At 37.3% G+C, this 20,991-nt stretch overlaps 1 protein-coding gene across 1 annotated transcript in view; it reads left to right on the forward strand.

Annotated features, from left to right (window-relative positions):
• Positions 1 to 20,991, forward strand: part of LOC127639758 (dedicator of cytokinesis protein 3-like) — a 232,045-nt gene that overhangs the window by 157,362 nt on the left and 53,692 nt on the right. Inside the window, exons 8-12 of the mRNA XM_052121970.1 lie at positions 7,392 to 7,433; positions 7,588 to 7,739; positions 18,385 to 18,466; positions 18,620 to 18,680; positions 20,400 to 20,547. Coding sequence (XP_051977930.1) covers positions 7,392 to 7,433; positions 7,588 to 7,739; positions 18,385 to 18,466; positions 18,620 to 18,680; positions 20,400 to 20,547 — 485 coding nt within the window. The remainder of the gene's footprint in view (positions 1 to 7,391; positions 7,434 to 7,587; positions 7,740 to 18,384; positions 18,467 to 18,619; positions 18,681 to 20,399; positions 20,548 to 20,991) is intronic.

Raw genomic sequence — 20,991 nt, forward strand, 5'->3', positions numbered from 1 at the left:
GTCGGATTATTGTTGCATGTTACACGTTACAGGTTCTGCGACCTTCATGTCTTTACAGTTTGATGCTTACCCTGTTTTGTCCTGTTTTTCTGGATCAGTCTTGCTTCGAAGTTTTTTCCATGCCCTGCTGTTGCTGCTGCATGTGAACCTGTTCGGTTCTCTCTCCCTGACTGAGACTGCAACCCCTGTTCATCAAGTCTGCTCCAAGGGAGTCCTGATCTGTTTTTTTCATCGTGACAGGAGTCCGCTCTTTTCTTTAAGTTACTCTATCCAGTTCTCTGTGCATTAACGAGAGACTGCCTTTGTTTGTTATATCTTCATTAAAAGACTGTTATACCTGTCATCACTGCTTTTGGATCCATCATTTTACCTGTGACACTAGGGGCACTATAACATAAGGCAATCCTATTTTTGCAATTGTGCTCAAAGTAGGTGAAAGAGATCCTGTGGATGCTGTGGACAGCTATTTTTCACACAAAAATAGCTGTCCACAGCATCCACAGGATCTTTTTGTTTTGGTAATCTCACCATAGTGCTTGACCCACAACAATAGTCGCTTTTGGCTATATTGTTCATTGTATTTTTGTCAGTGGTTTTTACTAGTTTTGTGAAAAGATGACATAGGACAATTGTTGAAGCCTCCATTTTAAACTAATTTTAAAGCTTAGTTAAACATTTATAAACACACATGATGAGTGTATCAAATCAGTAACTTTTGTGGCTCCATTTCAGATGTGATATATAGACATTTGACTATGTAGACAGTAAACAGCTAGGCATTGCAGCTTAGTAGCTCAATATTGTCTGCTAAATGCTAATGCTAAACTTAAATTATACAAAAAAGCAATTTAATGACTATATATTTAGATAGAGAGCACCGTCAGGGACTAAGCACACTCTGTGTGTTGTAACATGACTGTGAAATGTGTAGAACACATTTTTCGAGCTCACAGTGCCGCAAGGAGCTATTTTAGATTAATGAGTCCCGCTAGGCATGTGTTTAGCCTCCCTGATTGTGAAAGTGAGAACAGAAGGAGAGTTATTTGTTTTCAGACAGTTGTCAGTTCGGTCTGAAATCCTCCACAGGGTTTGCAGATAAAACTCTACATTATTTCATCTTTCTCAGTCAGTACAGTATTTAAAGAGAACCTTGCTTTATATCCAGAGAGAAAGTACATGTGTTTTTTGATTCCTTTTGCTGGTTCTTTTGTTCCGGGTGTTTGCTCAGGCAAGCATCACCGTTAGTGTTGCTTATACAAACCTCTTTCTCTGAATATTGTGCTATCATTTGTACCACAGTGTTTGTTCTAGGGACATGAGTGAAACCTCAAATCACGCAGTTTATTGACGAGATTAGTGTTATTAATTATTTTAAGCGACTGGAAAATGTTCAGCTGGTGGATGATAAAACTGGAGGAAAGGTACCAAAGGCTTGCTTTGAAGTAGGGATTGAAGCCATAGATGGATACCAGGATATCTGAGATACTTTTGGGTGGGCTCTGTTAATTTTGGCAAATAGGAAATCACCTAGAAACCAACCAAAAGACCCTAAAAAAACTCTTAGAAATACCCTAACAACCACCCAGAACACCTTAGCAAATGCAAAGTCTTGCCAACCTCTCATAACAACCTAACTACCACATAGCAACACCCTAGTAACATCTAGCAATGCCCAAACAACCACCCAGTACACCTTCGGAACCACATTGCAACAACCACCTGAACACGTACCTCCTAAAAACCTACGAACATTCTAACAACCACTCTGAATACCTCAGTAAACGCAAAGTAATGTAACCCTAGCATTCTAGCTAACACATAGCAAGACTCTAGCAAACATCTAGCAATGCCCTAGCAACCACCCGGAATACCCTAACAATCACCCATAACTTCATATTAACCACCTACAGAGATTATACGCAAATGCAAAGTAACATTTTGCCAACTACCAATAACACCATAGCTACCACGTAGCAACACCCTTGCAGGCACCCAGAATACTCTAACAACCACCTTTAAACACCCTATCAACCAACAAGCAACACCCTAGCAATTACTCAGTATGCAGTAGCATGCAGTCAGCCCCTTTAACAATGAATGTGCATTAAATAAATAGATGTTCATTAAAATATATAATCATACTGTCACGAATGACGGTGAAGGTAGACACGGGACGAGGATCTAAACGCAGCAAGGTTTATTAAAAATAAAAGGCAACACAAAAGAACACGAACAAAGGAAACATCCACGATGGGAAAAGGTAAACAAAACACGAAAGGCAAACCAAGGGTTAACATAACACGGAAGGCATACACGGGGATAACTGTGGCGAAAACAACGACGGAAACAGGCATCTACATACAACAAAGACCGACAGGGGAAAGGAGAAACAAACAGGGTTAAATACACAAACACAATGAAGACTAAACGAGACACAGGTGAGAACAATGAAGAGTGCAGGCAGTGATAGAGGCCAGGAATTGTGGGAATTGTAGTTTTAGACACAGACAGTGAGACTCAAGGCGGACAACCGGGAAAACGTGACATGGAATGGGATCGGTGACGGGTGAAACGGAAAACACGGAGCAGACAACACGGAAACATGACATAAACGTGATGGGTGAAACAGAGAACATAGGGCAGACAACACAGGAACGTGATACATACAACTTCAAAATCAACTTAAATGTGACGTAGACCATAAATATCTTCATATCGTTCCAGCTAAGCAGAGTGTAAGCGGCCTGTGGCAGCTAATCAAAACTGCTCATTTTCTAACTGTAGTTCTACATAATGTGTCCCCCTAAACAAGAGATTTTGGCAGAGTGATTGAAAATCTGTCCAGTCTAATGTTTTATTTTCACCTTAGGGTTGGGCGTAAGCTTTCTGCCCCTTCACATCTCTATGTATGTAAATCAGTAAAGTTTTCCTTCCTGCATATGCATTTGCATCTCTATCTGAGACTACGATGAACAGCAGGACATGTACCATCCTCAGACTGAGCAAGCAGTCTTAAATGTGTGTAGGATTTTAGAGGGACAAATCCATATGACAATATTCCATCAAATGAATGGACTAATTGACAAACTTCCTACGCTATGCGCAAGTGTAATTTAAAAACTCTAGCAAGCACCTGGCAAAACCTTAGCTAACCATGTAGCAGCACCCATGCAACCACCTAGCAGTGCCTTAGCAACCACCTACATTGTTAATATGCAAAACGCAAAGTAACATCTTGCTAACCACCTTAGCTACCACATAGCAGGACCCTTGCAGCCACCCAGAACATCCTAACAACCACATTGAAATGCCCTATCAACCAACTAGCAATCACACAGAACCAGGGGTGGGTCTACGTGGAAATTTGATTGGCCACCCCAGGTGCCCCCCCATAAGATGTCTTGTGATTGGTTCATTTTACGGCCAATCAGTTTATAGACTCTACTGAAGTTCGTGATTCAAATAAGTTATTGTTTTTTTTTTAAAGCTTAATAAAGTCATCTTTATTGCCAAAAAAAAGGATAGAAATCACAAGTGACTTATCAAAATATACATAACAATTTTCTGAAATAACTACTGTCTACAATTGCCGTAAATTGTTTCGACATACTTTTTTTTTATTAATTTTTTTATTTTTTTTATTATCCTTCAACAACACAAACAAACAAGGTACATCAACAAATCTCTGAATATAACCTCAATTGTTCAGCCATAGGTTGAGCATAGCTAGTACAAAGAACAGAAAACACACTATGAACAAACCAATAATTAAATAGAAAAAAAACTAAAATAAATAAAATGAAAAAATAAATAAAAAGGGACTTTTTAAATTAATTTAAACGTATCCAAAAGAGAAATCAGTTTAAGGGAATTCTGATTTTTAACACATTTTAAAGATTTGCACAAGAGTTTAACCTCATTCATCCAGTGATTAAAGTTGGGTTTAGATTTAAACCATCTGCATTTATGAATGAAAAACTTTCCAAAACATAACAAGAAATTAATAACAAAATCACAATCTTTGTTTTCCAGACAAACACCAAACCTAATTAACTTCCACGTGAGAGGTGGGAGTTCAACCCTCCTAGACCTTAACCAATTCTGCACCTCACTCCAAAAGGGGCATCAGATCACAATCAAAGAAGACATGCTCTAGATTTTCAATATTTGTTTCACAAAAAACACAATTATTCACATCAAAATTAAATTTCAATCTTAAAAATTCTTTAGCAGGTAAATCTCATTTAAAATTTTGAAGTTCACCTCCTTAGCTTTAGGAGGGAGAGGAAAAGACAATTCCAAATTTTTTTTATTTCAACCTTATCAAAATCTTTAAGCACGTATTCCCGTCTAATTGGGTTTGGGTAATAAGCCTGTAAAAAAAAAATTGTAATGACTCTATTTGTAAATTTTTTATCACAAAAATCATAACCTTCTAAGGAGAGCTGTCTCAGTACTGGGGAGATTTTGGAGTACAACATGTCTTCTTTAACCATTAATCTTAACAGAATTGGTATAGCTCTAATCATTCTATTAAAAATATTAACGGTACTCTGTACTTGGAATTTCTCACAAAACTCTCTATACAGTAACAAATTTCCATTATCATCCAAGAAATGGGCAATAGCCCAAATCCCTTTAGATATCCATTCCTCAAGATATACAGATTTTCTGCCAAACTTTATATATCTACTATTCCAAACTGGAGTGTTGTGAGGAGTGAAGTTATGTTTGAACAATAGTTTCCATGTCAAAATCGATAGCATTCACCCCACCATCTTCATATCTTCCTTTCTAATGTACTGACACTTATTTCTCCAAATAAATTTAAAATTCACCTTATTTATTAATTTAATCATTCGTGTCGATATGGGCAAGGAGAAGGCTGGATAGATGAGTCTGGACAAACTATCCATTTTAGATAAAAGAACCCTTCCAAAAATGGTAAGATCCCTCTGCAGCCATCTATTCAATATGGACTTACATTTATCTATGTTATTCAACACATTTTTATTCTCCATAACATCTTTATCTTTAGAAATAATAATCCCCAAATATTTAACTTCCCTTTTAATTTGTATATTAGATAATGACTGCAAAGGAAACTCAGGGTTAACAGGGTTAACATTACACATTTGTTTAGGTTTAAATGTGCCCCGAAGCTTTAGAAAACTGGTTAATAGAATGTAAAGCTCATGGAATTTGATATTCATTCTTTAGAAACAATGTTGTATCGTCAGCAAACTGACTTATAAGTATATGTCTATCCAACACTGAAAGACCTTCAATACCATTATTTTTAATCAATATAGTTAATAACTCTGCAACCATTATAAATAATACTGGTGAGCTTGCCAGTCACCACCGAAACTGAGGTCTGCCTTCTTTCTTTTTCGACTGTTTTCCTCTCTTTCTGCTACTGTTTTTATTGTTTCTAAACTAAAGACTGTTCTTTAATATATTAGCAGAGCACAATGTAATGGTTCCATATTTTATTTTTAAACTGTGGTGTTTTCATTTGAACTGTTACAGTGCTAAAACTTTAACTCTGTGTTACTCAGCTTTTTTATAAATTAATCTGAAAGAAATGTTGAATGAAACACTGATGTTTTGGCCAAACCATTTGAATTATTACAGTGGGGGAATTATTTTTTTTAAATTATTATTATTTGAAAGAGATTGTGAATAAAACTACTGTATATTGTAATGGCCAAACTAATTAAAAGAAAATAGTTGACATCGTTTCTGCTTCTGGGTTTTTAAAATTGCTCATTATTAAAATTGCTTTTATTTTATAAACTTGTTAGTTTTATGAAAACACTAAAAATAATAAAAACTGGCTCTCAAATTTAACTTAATGGATATATACAGGGATGACAAAAAACTAAATTAATCAAAAATGTGCTTTATTACTACATTTGTTTACAAGTAACTTTATTCAAGTTAAAAAAAAATAATAAAATCAATAGGATTTACATAATATACTGTAGAATTTAGCTTTTTTTTTTTTGGTCACTGGCGGCCACCCCGTTTGGAGGCAGTGCCCCAGCATGGCCCCCCCACTGAAAATGCTCTAGACACGCCCCTGCACAGAACTCCATATCAATGCATACAAACACATACAAAAAGCATAGTAACATCTTGCCAACCATCCATAACACCCTAGCTGCCATGTAGCAACACCCTAGCAACCAATTAGCAATTATCTAGCAACCACCTGGCAAAACCTTAGCAAACCATGTAGCAGCAACAACCTAGCAATGCCTTAGCAACCACCCAGAATACCCCAACAACTTAAACTCTAGCAAACACCTAGCAACACACTATTAATCACCCAGAACTCCAAATAAACCACCTACAGTGATAATGCTCCATCAACCACATAGAAACGTATTGCCAAACACCTATGTTACCATAGCTTCCATGTAGCAACCCCCTTGCAACCTTCTAGCAAAACCCTAGCAACCACCTTAAAATCCTAGCAACCAACTAGCAACACCCCAGCAATCACCCAGATCCCCATATTAACCCCCTACATAGATAATACCCTAGCAACCAAATAGAAACCACCCTTGCAATCATCCACAAAGATTGTGTATTATGCCAGCGAGTAGTTTTGATCTGTTGCTGTATACTGGGGGTCCGTTAGCTCAACTGGTAGAGCATGGCAGCAGAAACGACAAGATCATGGTTTTGATTGCCAGGCAACACAAACCGATACATTGTATACCTTGAATGCACTGTAAGTTGTTTGGGTAAAAGTGTCTGCCAAATGCATTAATGGAAATGTTATGTAAATGTATCCTTATGCTAGCATGTTTTGCATGGCCCCCTCCTATGATGTGTTTGTTGATGTGGGTCTTTTTTTAATGCTGAGTGATTTATTTTAAAGCAGTGAAATGCACTGGAGAGAGAGAAATGCAAGCTAAGAAACACAGACTCATAAGTCATCCGGACCCCAGGGCATGATGTATGTGTATGTGTGTGTGTGTTCCATTGTGATTATGAGCATGTGTTTTCTGCTTTTGTACTGACAGTGCCTCCATGAATATAAATCTCTCATGAGATTTCGCTCCTGTACATCTATATAGTGTCATGCAAGAGTATTCAGACCCTAAAGCAAAAGTTTAAATTTACAGATTTACAGACTTTACACTGAAATGTCTTCCTCTGTGATACATTTATTTGATAGCACTGAAACTTACATTGTCTTATGTTAGACAATCTTCTTCAGGTGTCAAGAGTCTAATGTCAGTTTGTTATGATATGGAATCTACTGCAGGATTTTAAACATATGGCCAAGAATGGAACAGCACTCGGCATATTAACATACAGATTTAGCCAAAAAATAAACATACTCTCTTTCTTTCTTTCTCTCTCTTGATTAACAGCACCTGTCCAGCAGACACAGTGTCCAGCAAAGCACATCACAGGTATAGTTGTCCTTCCCACTATTTGCATCGTCACAAACATTGTTGCTTAGCATGTTAGCATGCAGATGTTTTGGTTGGTCATGGGTCACCATGGGCTAAAATGTGTCCGGAAGTGTTGATTGGCTGTTTTACCTGCTTTATGTCGTGTTTTCAGGATGGTGGAAGACAAAGACACGGCGACACATGTCGGATGCCCGTGCCGCACCATCTTTTCGTCAACCTGAAGAGCTTCACATACAACACCATCGGCGAAGACACCGACATCTTCTTCTCTTTGTATGACCTCAGAGAGGGCAAGCAAATCAGGTACGAAACACACTCTATTTGGTTTTCAACTGGTTTTGCATCTCGTCCCAGATTTTACATTGGACATCAAGCGGTGAAAAACACAGTACCAGAATTGCTTATGGTGCAAAAGCAGACAAATATCTCCTTAAAGATAGTTAGTCAATGTTCAAAATATTTTACTTTTTACTTTCACCCTAAAGTATAACTCTTCCTTTCCATGTTGCATGGCCTAATTTGGCTAGGTTCTACAGAGTGACAAATTCAAATTTTTGGAACTACTACTTCAGGGCACAAATCTGTCTAACCATAATTTGCTAGTTTGTATTTGTAGCAGACATATGCATTAAACAGTTGCATGGATGCTTTCATTGGTAATTATTATGTATCAAGAAAAAATGAAGAAATCCCACTGAACAACATTTCTGAAAGCAGTACATCTGCTCCCATTGGCAATAAACTAAGACATCATTTTTAAGGCATCAAGGTCCTGAACATGAAAGCTTGCACAAATACCGCCTACATGTACATATGCCAATTTTGTGCACTTCTTCAAAATGAAACACAGAAGTGTCTTTCTGTGACACTTCAGAAAGATGAGACAGGATGCCTTGATGAAGTATTCATAGAAAAGATTTATTTGCTTTAGCTGTGCTGTTAAATGTCTGGAGTATCTTACAATGGCAGAAATGATACACTCTACCTTTAACATACAACCAGAGCAAATTTTGTTTCTCTCTGCAGTTCAGCGTGTTAATCTTAAAAGAAATTAGGCCACTGGCAGATTTCTAAAATGGGTTTAAAAAGTAATTGATATACCTCATTAATTAAATGAGAGAAGTGTTTGTAAGCCACTGAGAGGCATTGATGATTTGATTAAATGTTTCTGTTTGAAGCAGCAGTTTAAATCGGTTTAGGACATTATCTTTTCATCGTTGTGAATATAATTAAAATGAAAGAAGAACATTTCTTTAACTTAAAAGTGCAATATTCCTTAGATAGGCTCAATACAAGTACTTTGTTCTTGTACTTTGTATACAAATACAAGGAAATACAATACTCTGTTGACAGCATTTATGGCATAATGTTGTTTACCACCACCACCAAAAACTAAAATATTAATAATAATAATAATATGATGACTTTAGTGTAAAAAAGAGGCTTACTAACCTTTTCTGTACAATGTTTTAACAAATCTTACAACAGTGTAACCATCACGACTTAACACCGTAAACCCTAAAACCCTAGAATGACTATGAAATTTTGATTTAAATAACTTGCAACTTAAATAATACGTATTTTAACAAAATAATTTATGTGAGTGATTTTATAAAATACTATAATAAACTTAAAATGCCTTCAAATTGACCTCTTTCACTTCCTTTGTAAATGCTTCACTGTTACCTCCAGTAGAAATATTTTTTGTACTAATCAACATTATGCCACAAATTATGTCAATTGAGCTTAACTTGTATTAAACCCAGAATTTTCCTTTAATACAAAGCACATTAAACATTCAGGTTATCTTAGTGGGATGTGGTGTTCAAGTCACCAACTAGCTACCGGGGTACCTCAAGGTTCAGTGCTTGGACCTCTCCACATTTCCATAAACACAACATTACTGGGATCTGTCATTCAGGCACATGACATGGCACACAAATCTACCCCTTGTTCCAGCATGACGATCCTAGGGTGGCTGCTCAGATCTCAGCCTGCTTGGTTGACATTTTCTGGTTTTTTTTTAGTGCTGGTGCTTTAAAGGTGATGAATTGAGAGACAAAATTCACTGAGAGAGTTTTAAGGTTAAAGAATACTTAAGCTGTATACTCGCACTAAAGAAATATTACAAAGCAGTCATATTTCGACAGTGTTGGGGAGTAGCTAACTAATGGCACTTTTCCACTGCACTTTACGTTTCGACTCGATTCTGCTCGCTTTACTTTTCTGAGCTTGCTTTTCCACTGCAGTTTAGTGCAGCCTCAACGTGGGTGGGATTATAGGCTGATCGTCATAGTTATATTACTTCTACTAACAAGAGGAACGTCTGCACCTCGTTTATTGACCATGGCGTGGTTTTGTGCACAGCCATTTCTTTTTGCAATTTGAAAGTCGCGTGCACAAATGATACTGCTATCGCTGTCGTTTACTTTAAAACTAGCAGGTTCATGTCCCGTGCTGCAAATCCAGTGACGCTGGTAGTGACCATTCTCTCAGACCAATCAGTGATCTGAAGGGTTTTGTCGTCACATTTAGTATCGGCTCGGCTCTCTTGGAACCTCAACCGAGTTGGTACTAAAATAATGTAGCAGGTACTATCCACAGTGGAAAACCCCCAAAAAACAAGCAGAGTCGGGTCGAGCCATACCGTGCAGTGGAAAAGCCCCATAAAAGTAGCAACGCTACTAATTTAACTACATTTGTCAGTAGTATGATAGTAGCTCAGCTATCTTCACAGTAGTGTATCTTTTCTAATAATGAGCTTGAAATTAGAACGTTACATTTGTCACGTTGTATTACAGATATAACAATGGAGCAGAGGGAGTATTTAAACTCACTCACATGAACTGTCTTTCACATCCAGATCCAAACAGACAGTTCATGTAAATGAATCGGTTTCAATAAATAATTCATTGATATTGTGCGTAGGGAACTCCAATTAATTTCAGTGAGCCGGTCTGTTCAGACTCTTCATGTAAATTAACTAGTTCACATAAACTCACTAATTCATTTTAGCCCCTTTTTTAAGCAAAATCTTTAGTTAATTGCTTCAATGTAGTAACTTTTTGTTAGTAACTTGGGTTGCACTTTATTTTACAGTACGTGTACTTTAAGTATAATTACAGTGTACTTACCCAAGAAAGTACTGAATAATATTAGGTAACTACAGGTACTTAATATGGGTTAAGTTTAGGGTTGCGGTTAGGTTTAGGGTAATTACTATAGTTGTTGTATATAGTACATACATATAGAACAGTAATGTAAAATAAAGTTCTACTGTAATTTGTTGTCTAGCTAACTATTTTTTTAAAAGACTGCAGTTTAACTACCATAAGTTACGAGTAGTTCGTAGCTCCAGAAGCTACAGTGTTCAAATAGCTTTTGTAGTACACTGGTACTGCACATGCAGTTAGTTTTATTTTGCGAACACATCCATGTGACCATTTGGTCAAAAGAGTATATTTTTAAAGACTAGAATGCTCTGTTGAGTGCCAAACGTAATGTAAATACTTTAGTCTTTAGCGTGTAGACAGTGTGCTTTAGCTTCCTTAGAATCCTAGCAGTAAATTTAGAAGCCTCTCTGATAAGCTGCTTTGGTAAGTTCTGCTGTTACAGCCGCCAAAACACTGCTTTTGTGACTAGTTCGCCGCCTTCACAATAAATTATATATATATTATGTTCACAAGATGCTACATGATGTTTAGTAACTACAGGCTTTCTGTTGCTTCACCTGAACGAGTTGTGTTGCATCCGTCAAAACAACTTGGGTTATCATGGATATAATGTATGGCTTTTTATGCCTTAATCGGCAGAAACTGCTAGAACGTTGCTTTTGCTTGTCCTGAGGGAAATACTCCCCATGAGAGAGAGACCTCATGCTTATTGCTCTCATTATGGAGACTGAAGATTTCTCTCTCACAATTGATTTCTATCATTCTCATCCTATATTCCCTCTGAGAGTTGTTGTCCATGGCTAGGCAGTCTTTTCTGTACTAGTTAAGCTTTGCTCTTTCCCGTTCTGCCTGTAAACTTTTACATGGAAATCATACATTGTATCGCTATCAAAAACCACCAAGGTAAACTTGCACATTGTTAAACATTTATGTCTCATTTTAAGGTCAATTTAATATTTTTGTAGCTAGATATTTATGCTAGTTTCAGAATGTTTACAAAGATATTTTTCACTTACCTCATTGGCAGATTTTGGTTGCATTGCATGCTCATAAAACAATGGAATCCACTGGTTATCCAGCATTAAATCAGGTTTTAGCATATCAACCTGGAAATAAACAGCAATTAGTGATTTATTGAATAAAGGATTAGTGAAATGTCCAACAAAGAAAAATTATGATGTAAAATGAAAAATATATATTTAAGATTTTGCACTCCTAATTAACTAATGCAATATAAGCAAATTGGTGGCATTCACTATGTTAACACAAATTTTGTCAAGATCCGATTTTCTCGCACATAAAATGCTCTTTGGAACATTCTCTGATCATCAGGTTTTGCACAAACTTGTCCATGCCAGCTCGAGTACTAAGAAAAAAAATGAAAAAAGTAACACCAAAAAGGTGATAAAAATGTACAATGAAAAGTGTTGTATTAAAGTAGAAAATACAAAATAGAAGCATTTTTTACATTGATTATTTTCAGAAAATTGTGCGATTAATTCGTAAAAAAAAAAAAAATTATTGATTCCCAGCCCTAATTGTAGCACATTCATAAAAGTTAGTACGGTCGAATGTTTACCACTGTGAAACATCGCCATTTCTTCTAATAACATGTATTAAACATTTGGGCACTGAGGACACAATTTTAAGTTTAGCAAGCAGAATTTACCCACATTCATTCATTATCCAGGTTGTCAGTTGTGCGATTGTACAGGGCCTTCGTTGTTGTATTTTCCGCTTCATAATGTGCCACACAGATACGTTTTTGACAGTGTTGATATATGGCTTCTCCTTTGTATAGTAAAGCCTTAACTTGCATCTGTGGATTCAGCGGTGAATGGTGTTGACTGACAAACGTTTAATGAGGTATTCCTGAGCCCATGTCATGATATCTATTACAGATGCACAACGTTTTTAAAACAGTGACATCTGAGGGATGGGAGATCACACACATTCGCAAGGTTTTTTTTGTTTGTTTTTTGTCCGTGCCCTTTATGCATTGAGATCTGACCTGATTCCTTGATTATTTGATCTATAATGTGCACTTTAGAGTGTGAAGTCCCAAAATCCTTCCAATTTGTCTTTGGGGAACATTGTTCTCAAAGCTCTGGATAACTTGCTGACTCATATTTTAGCAAATTGCAAGCCTCAACCAATCCTTGTTCTTGAATGACTAGGCTTTTTTTGGAGGCTCCTTATATACTTTAACATGATTGCCTCACCTGTCTCAACTTTTGGGATCATGTTGCAATTATTCAATTTGAAATGAGTGTATATAAAATACATACATTTAAATAAATTCACAAGGTAAAACATAAAGTAATGTGTTGTAGTGCTTTCAACACAGCACTGGATGAATAGAATTTACAAATCACTCAATTTTATGAGCATTTTCCATATTGTCCCAAAGTTCTCAGACTTTATGATTGATTGAAATGCACAAGAGCTGCTTTTTCTCTCTTCAAACAGTGCTTAAAAATTAATTGTTAAAGGTGCCTTCAATATTTGAACTTGATAATGGTATTATGCAACCCTTCTACAACAGTTCCTTGTTCTTTCAAAGCCAAATCCACTTTCTTTATGTTACAAAGACATACATCAACCTGAAAGTCTATCAGCCTTTGAACACTCGAGACGCTAAGTATGTTATTACCGTGTGCGCTGAGCTAGCGATCGCTTCACAATAGGATTTGAACAATCGTCCCAGAGTTGTTTGAATTGGACAAAGCTTGGGAAATGAAAGCGCCACTGATCGGAGAAGATTTTAATGAATACTTGTCACTGCTGCCAGAGGACAATACCATCTCCTGTAGGGAAGTGGGTTGGCACTTTGCAGCAACATAATTGGTTGCTCTCGCCAGAGTTGTTCCCTCAGGATGGATGGACTTAGAAATGATAAGTCAACATGAACATGTGGAATGTAATGGACTGTGGAAGTATGTTACAGACATATGTGAATGTCAAACACACATTATGTACATGCAAGGATAGAGAGCCACTTATGTGATTGAAGTACATGTTTAATTTGTTGATTCATTTTGAACAATTAGATTAACTGTTGATTGGTAATTCTTTTGTGGTGAAACAAAAAACAGTATGTACATAATATATTCAATCAAGATGTGCATTTCCATAAGATAATAGCAGTGCTTGCAAGGTAGCAGAAGAACAGTATTGAAGATTTAGGTAAATTTAGGTTTCAGACAATGGTTTGATGTAAATTAAACAGCATTTTGAAGCCATATCACTCAGGACACATCCACACTAATCTGTTTTCAGTTTCATAACATCATTGTTTTCCAAAGGATACTGTCACAACTTGTGGCTGAGATGATGAAGGTGAGGTGATGGATCTAATTGCAGACTTTAATGAAAAAGACACAGCATGCCATTAACAAAATCAACAAGCTTTACACTGACAAGAACAGACAAACAAAGAACAAAACGGAAGGGTATTTGTACCACAAAGGGACTAAATGAGGGAATTGAAGACAGGTGAGGGTCATCAGGAACAGATGGAGGTGATAAGGGCAGTGCACTATGGGAAATGGAGTCCAGGGGGAAACTTCAAAATAAGAGTCCATAGAAGCAGGAGGGAGACAGAACATGACATATAGAGTAAATGGCGTTCTAGTATGGAAGAGAGAGGTAATCACAATTTGGTATGCAATTAGATGTTAGACAGGCCAATCTGTCTAAAATAAAAACATAAATAAATAAATAACCTAACACTAAAATCCTCTACAAAGACTCTTCTTGCTCACTTGGTTTTGTAGTGTTTGATCTAAGGTCCATGATTGGTCATTTACTGAAAATGGCTATTAGCTAAAACTAAAAATCGTATATTTCATCGAAATATTTTTGAAAGTATGCAAAAAGTACTAAAGCCAATGTCAGTGGGACCACGTATCGACATTAATTATGATGAAACTTTCTTGAACAATGATTGCATTCTTAATAATCTTGCATCGGTCCAAGAATTTCACCTTTTGCGGTGCAATACAATACCCCCTTCATAATCGTGGCACTGGTTCTAGAAACCCACAAAATAACTCAAGTCCTGTACCATTATATTTCTCGCTTTGCTATTCAAGTGTGACGTTCTGCTTAGAACACATTTATTCAAAGTAAACACTTCCACACGTTCATTTGTGCATGACAAATATAAATGAAGTCGCCCTAAAAGGCAGTAGCCTGTGTCACAACCAGGAAACAAAGGACAAAACACTGCAATATTTTAAACAGGCTCTGAGAAAGTAATTCAGGGTTTAGTCTATATATATATATATATAAAGAGAAGCATGAACATCATTCAAAATTCAGTGTATATATATACACTGAATTTTGAATGATGTTCATGCTTCTCTTTCCATACAATGAAGGTTGATACTAACCACAGGCTGCCAAGCTCCAAATATGACATAAAACAACCATAAAAGTAGTCCATATTTTCATATAATTGTCTATATTTTAAATATAGTAGAAGTTGTGTTAGGGACAGAATGAAAATGTAAGTCGCTATCCAATGAAAGCTCTCAAATCTCCAAAATGTTCTTGCGGCAAGTCAGATTTGACATCAAAATGCAACACATTCTTATGAAAATTTGTATGAACTTGTACGAGATGCTGCAATCGTACCATATCGCATGACTTGGTTCATACATAAATGTACGAATTTTACACCAACCAATCACAGATGCTTCCCTCGTCTCTTTCTAAACTCCTAATATTTCCTTTCCTCCATTATACACAAAACGCATTTACAATTAAAGTCATGGTAAGGGGTTTAGAAGTTAAAATTTGTAAATGTCTCACGATCCCACATTCAAAAACCATATGTTTCTCTTGCTTTACATGTAAGAAACGTTTTGTGCACCATGGAAGAAAGGAAATATCAGTGTTTACATTGACACGAAGGAAGCGGATGTGATTGGATTGTTCTAAAAGTCGTACTTTTTTTTTCGATTTCTTACGATTTCGTCATCTTGTACTACTCTTAGAACTTTTCATGAGATTGAGTTGACGAAATACCAGTTTCGACACCAAATGCCAGGGGTTCTCCTGTGTCTTGTATATTAAGATTTATCTGTGGCCTTGTTTTCATTACTTTGCCACTTTAGTGACCGCTTTCATAATGGCTTACCACTTCGATGAAGTTGAAAAACAGTTTCGGATTAATTGCAGGTTTGCTGTGCTTGTTGGTATTGTACAAGGTTTACAGCATCTCAATGCTACATCCTGTACTGCAATCATGACAAAAAACAATTTGATTGGTGTGTGACTGAATTGCCTGGTTGTTCTTTTAGGTTTCCTGACCCTTATGTATCTATCCCTTTAAGATCACCTGTATCTCTGCAGTTGCATGTCTCTATGTCATGCAGATGTCATTTACTGCAGGTACCACTCTGGTAGTCTAGTGTCTGTTGTCGTAACTGCCCTGCTGTCGCCTATACTCCATTAGGCTGTATTAGAGCAGACAGGAAGTGTGCTGCACTATTTCCTGTGATCTGATTACAGCCCCGTCAATTGACTTAATCTGTAACGCTCCACTGGAAACCAAGAGAGATGAGGGACATCATTAACCATCCCTTGCTTCAATAATTTCACAATGTCTTCCCTATAAGGTGTCTAAAATGAAAATGGTGTCTCATTTTGTAAATTAAATATAATTATATTAAATACATATTGTTGTCATATGGATCAACAGGGGCCCTAATGTTATAGAACATTTATGTATATGAAACGTGTGTAAGATATCTAATGAATACAGTGCCATCAACGACTATTAAGTTGCTTATTGACGGCTGATTTTTTAAGTCAGTTGTTTTCAACTGGTGTCATGACCCAAAAATGGTTCACAGGTAGAGCTGTAACAACTAATGAATAAAATAAATGATGAGAATTGACATTGATAATAATTGTCAATGAATTTCATTATTGATTAGTTTGATTTGTGCAGCGTGCATGGAGAAACTCCTTCAGTGTTGACACTTTACAGTAGTGAAAAATCCATTTGAATGCTGAAATTTTAAATATGGTGGAGAAAAGTTTTCCTGCACATGGGAAAAAAATTTATTAAACACTTAAAGATCATAAGCATACGGTTTAACATTTTAGTTTACCACCATCGAATCTCTGTTAAACTTCAATGAGCGATAGTCCGTCCACATCAATCAAACCAATTGCAAAAGATAATGGGAGCACGATAATTATGATTAAACTGTGCTGTTTAAGAAACTTTGCCTTTTGACATCAAATTTAGGTTTAATTGTAGCCATAATTGAAATCCTACATATAATGCATGAACTGAGTCCTTTATATTTAGAGAAAGTGAACGTTTAGGGCATACTTGCCAACACTGGATTGTGAAAAATAATGAACCTGTACTTCTTGTCTTTATGACTGTGTGGTCATATTCATACATTGTTGGATCTGTGTAATTTTGAACATCTTATTGAACCTTTACAGTGAACCTTCTGTTCTTCAATTCACAAAAACGTCCCTGTTCCCTTCTCACTCAAAGTGCTTGCACTTGATAAAGTGTGGCGTGCTGTCATAGCAACCATGATGAGCTGTGTTTCTGTTTGTCCTACGAAGGCCGTCTCGTTTAAACGAGGCTTGTTTAAAGGAGGATGCTTGGTATACCGCAGCCTTCAAAGGACGCGTCCTAGCTAGCGCGCAACCTTCGAAACGAGACACAGAAAATGTTACATTAATGATCTGGAATTACTTCGCCGTTATGCCATCTGACCAGCTCACGGGACAAATTGAATCCCGTAGGCTATTGAATTGATTGAAATGGGACGATCCCGTATTTATGGGACAGATGGCAACGCTACCTGGAGGTCTAATACATTCTCATAAGCAAATTGTGGATGCGAAAAATCGTGAGTTATTGGGAGAAATTGAAGTACAGTGGGAGTAGGTGTGGAAAAATGGGAGAAACCCAGTAAAATTGGGAATGTTGGCAGGTATGACTTTGCACGTGGTATTTCAGCGCACAAACCTATGTCTAGTTCACTAACCAGTGGTTAGTAACCACCCACAATCTATTTTAGCAGGCGCAATCAGCACTGAGTATTTATCTTGGGTATTTAAATGAAGTCATTGTCATTCCTTTCTGAATAAACCTGCTGCCTTTCTTTGAAAATTAGGCTCAGTGTCGATTGCGCTGCATTTGCAAAAAGTGCCTGGCACAATTAGATTGTGCTATAACCACCAATTGAAAGTAGGCAGTAAATTTTAACACATTTTCAACCAATCATATCAGCAGTAAATAATCCAATATTCATCAAATGATGGAGATTAGCATTATAACCTGGCATATATCCAGATGTGCGTGTAGTCAAGTGCACGTTCTTCCTGTTTAAGAAATGATCCATGTATATGGATCAAAGTGAGGCTGTACAGTCCTGACAGGGAGTGTCAAATATGGTGGTCTGCTGCATTCTTCGCTATATAGTGCTCAGAATCGGACCACAAGATCAGAATTGCACGTGCAAATTGTGTTCATCAGCGATTTAGTGAACTTAAGGGAACTTCCAATGTAAAATATGTATTAATCAATTGTTTGTTCTGAAGGACTTTTTTGTTTACTTTTGTATGATCAATAATCCAGGTACTATGTTGAGTTGCAACTTGATGTCCAAAGTGTCAAACCAAGACTCTTTTAAATGGATTAGTGTAGACGTAGCCTAAGTTATGGTGTCCTTGTCCAAATGATGAACTTAAGCTCGTTATATGAGCTTTGACTCAATCTCTCTCTCTTCTTCCAGTGAGAAGTTTATGGTGAGACTGAACAAAAATGGCGGGCCAAAGAATCTAGAGAAGTTGGATCGTCTCTGTGCGCTCTTCACGGTGGGAACGCAGTTGATTTACAATCTGTCTTTGATATTGCTTAGGATATAAAAGACACATTCGCAAATAGATTTTACCACATCTGAAAAATGCCTCTGCGTCTACCAATTTTTGATTAAACTAGCTACATTGCTTCTCTCATTTCCCTCACAGGACCTAAGCAACAAGGACATGAAGAGAGATCTGTATATTGTGTCCCAGGTTATCAGGACGGGTGAGTATCCCATCTCATTTAGCCTCTGTCTCTGTCTCTCATGTCCTATATCTATTCCCTTTATTTGGAGACAAATGTTCCTGAGTTGCCACGAGGCATTGCATTTCTCCTGCTGTGACAATTGCATCTCTAAAGCTGTTACATAAGTGCTGTTGTGGCTTCCATTCCAGCTTAACAGAAATGGGCGGTCGGCTCAAACACTGCAACAGATCCTTCAGTGCCCCCAAATCAGACACCACTTTTTCTGGCTCATTTTGAGTGCAGTTTTAAAATGGAAACATCTCTCAGTGACTATTTTCATCCCCATTTTGGAGACTCTTGTAAAGCACTGGTTACCTTCAGATGATGTGACTGGGGCGGTCGATTTAACGCATGAATTTAGTTTGATTAATTAGATAAAAATAATGTATTAAAACATTTGTGTAATTAATCATGCCTACTGACCTGTAGGTAAATTCTGTAATTTGTTTTTATAAAGTATGTATTTTCCTACCTTTGGAGCAATTCAAGATTGAAGTACATGCAACTTTATTTTTTCTTGAGCTACATTGGCAGGGGCCAGTCATCACTCCTCAACAAACCTCACAAGCGGCGCAGCCACAGAATGTGAGCCGCTGACACAGGACGTGTTTTTTACAGCTGGACAAAGCACGACAGTACGCAGGGATCTTGAGATGTGATTTTTTCCGGACATGATATCTTAAAAATGCACCGTTCGTGACACTGAAAACCGAAAACCAAAAACTTCTTTCTGAAGCACATGCATATGAAATGAAAGTTTGACCGGCACAGACGGAATTGAAGTATGCATCATATGAGAACAGGACAGATTGATGGTCTGATTGATGGTCTTTAGTGCAAAATGGACAGCTGCCATCTAAAAGCTTATTGTTCAATGATACTGTATGCATGCATGCCAGAGAGAAGAGTATATCATGATCACGAGCTGGTTCCAATAAACTCATGAAAGTGCAGATGAGTAGCCTTGAACTAATTGCAAGATTACCACTAAATCTGCCCCGGCTCACTTGGGCGGCCGCCGAAATATCTTCAATGGGAGAACCATGGCATTGTTCTTTCCCTGCTGTCCGTGACCCAGTCCGAATAAACCTGCGACCCACTTTTGGGTCGTGACCCATCAGCTGAGAAACACTGGTATACAGTATGTTAGTGTGTTCAATTGCTGTTTGCATGGGACACACATATTTAACATGCTAAATCATATACTGCAACCAGTACCGCCGCACCCTATAAGCAGACTAGGGCACCAAATCCTTAAGGGGGGCACCATCTTACCCTAGGAGGGCACCAGAAATTCCACCGGCTGCCCTTACGTGCACATTATTATTTAAGGACCCGAAAGCAGTTGCGGAACACAGATGCTCGCTTCACGCTCATATCACGCGAACCCCCCCGGAACTCTGCGTAGGGCATCAATTTGGCCAGTGGCGGCCCTAACACAACAAGAAAACTAACATATTCAATACAATACAACAAAACTCATAAATACAGACAATTGTATTGGAAATTGACTATTGTATCCAATATTTGTGTATGCTTCATTTTTTTATGCGTATTAGAGTATTGCGGCATTTGCTTAGCAAGATGCTAATGTGAAGCTATTGAAATCAGTTGTGAGTTGAATTTACTGTCCGCTTTGCATGTTTTTTTTTTTGTTTGTTTTTTTCTCAAAGCAATTCATAATGTGTTCTTGTGCAGGGCGAATGTTGCTCAATGACTCGAAGAAAGGCCCCCCTCACGTGCAGTACCGCCGGCCGTACGGATGCGCAGTGTTAGCCATGAGCGACGTCCTTCAGACCATTTCTGAACTCAAAGAGGAGAAAGACTTTGTGCTCAAAGTTTACACGTAAGCCACTTCAATTCATATATATACAATCAAACACAAACACTCAAGGGAGTGCTTGTGATTTATTAATCTATTTGTTTTATCAGTTAAAGTGGAAATGCTGGGGAAATAAGTTTGTTATAAGCTAAGCAAAACCATGAATGATTAATGGCTCGCTTGTTTAGTCACAAAAAACTCTTGAGCAATGACTCACTCTTGACCACTCAAGAACATATTACCTTTTCTGTTTGGGTTAGAACTGAGAATTGCAATAGACTACATAATTTACAGTTTGAAGTTTCTCACACAAAGCTATCGTATGGCTTCAGAGAACTTATATAGAATATAGAAACTCAAATCCCCATTCTTTGTGATTTAATGGAAAAGATCAACCAGATATTCTTCACCTTTTGTGATTCACAAAAGCAAAACAATTCGTACAGGTCTGAAAACACAATGAGGCTG

Source organism: Xyrauchen texanus, chromosome 48 (assembly GCF_025860055.1).
Source record: "Xyrauchen texanus isolate HMW12.3.18 chromosome 48, RBS_HiC_50CHRs, whole genome shotgun sequence".
Lineage (NCBI taxonomy): Eukaryota > Metazoa > Chordata > Actinopteri > Cypriniformes > Catostomidae > Xyrauchen > Xyrauchen texanus.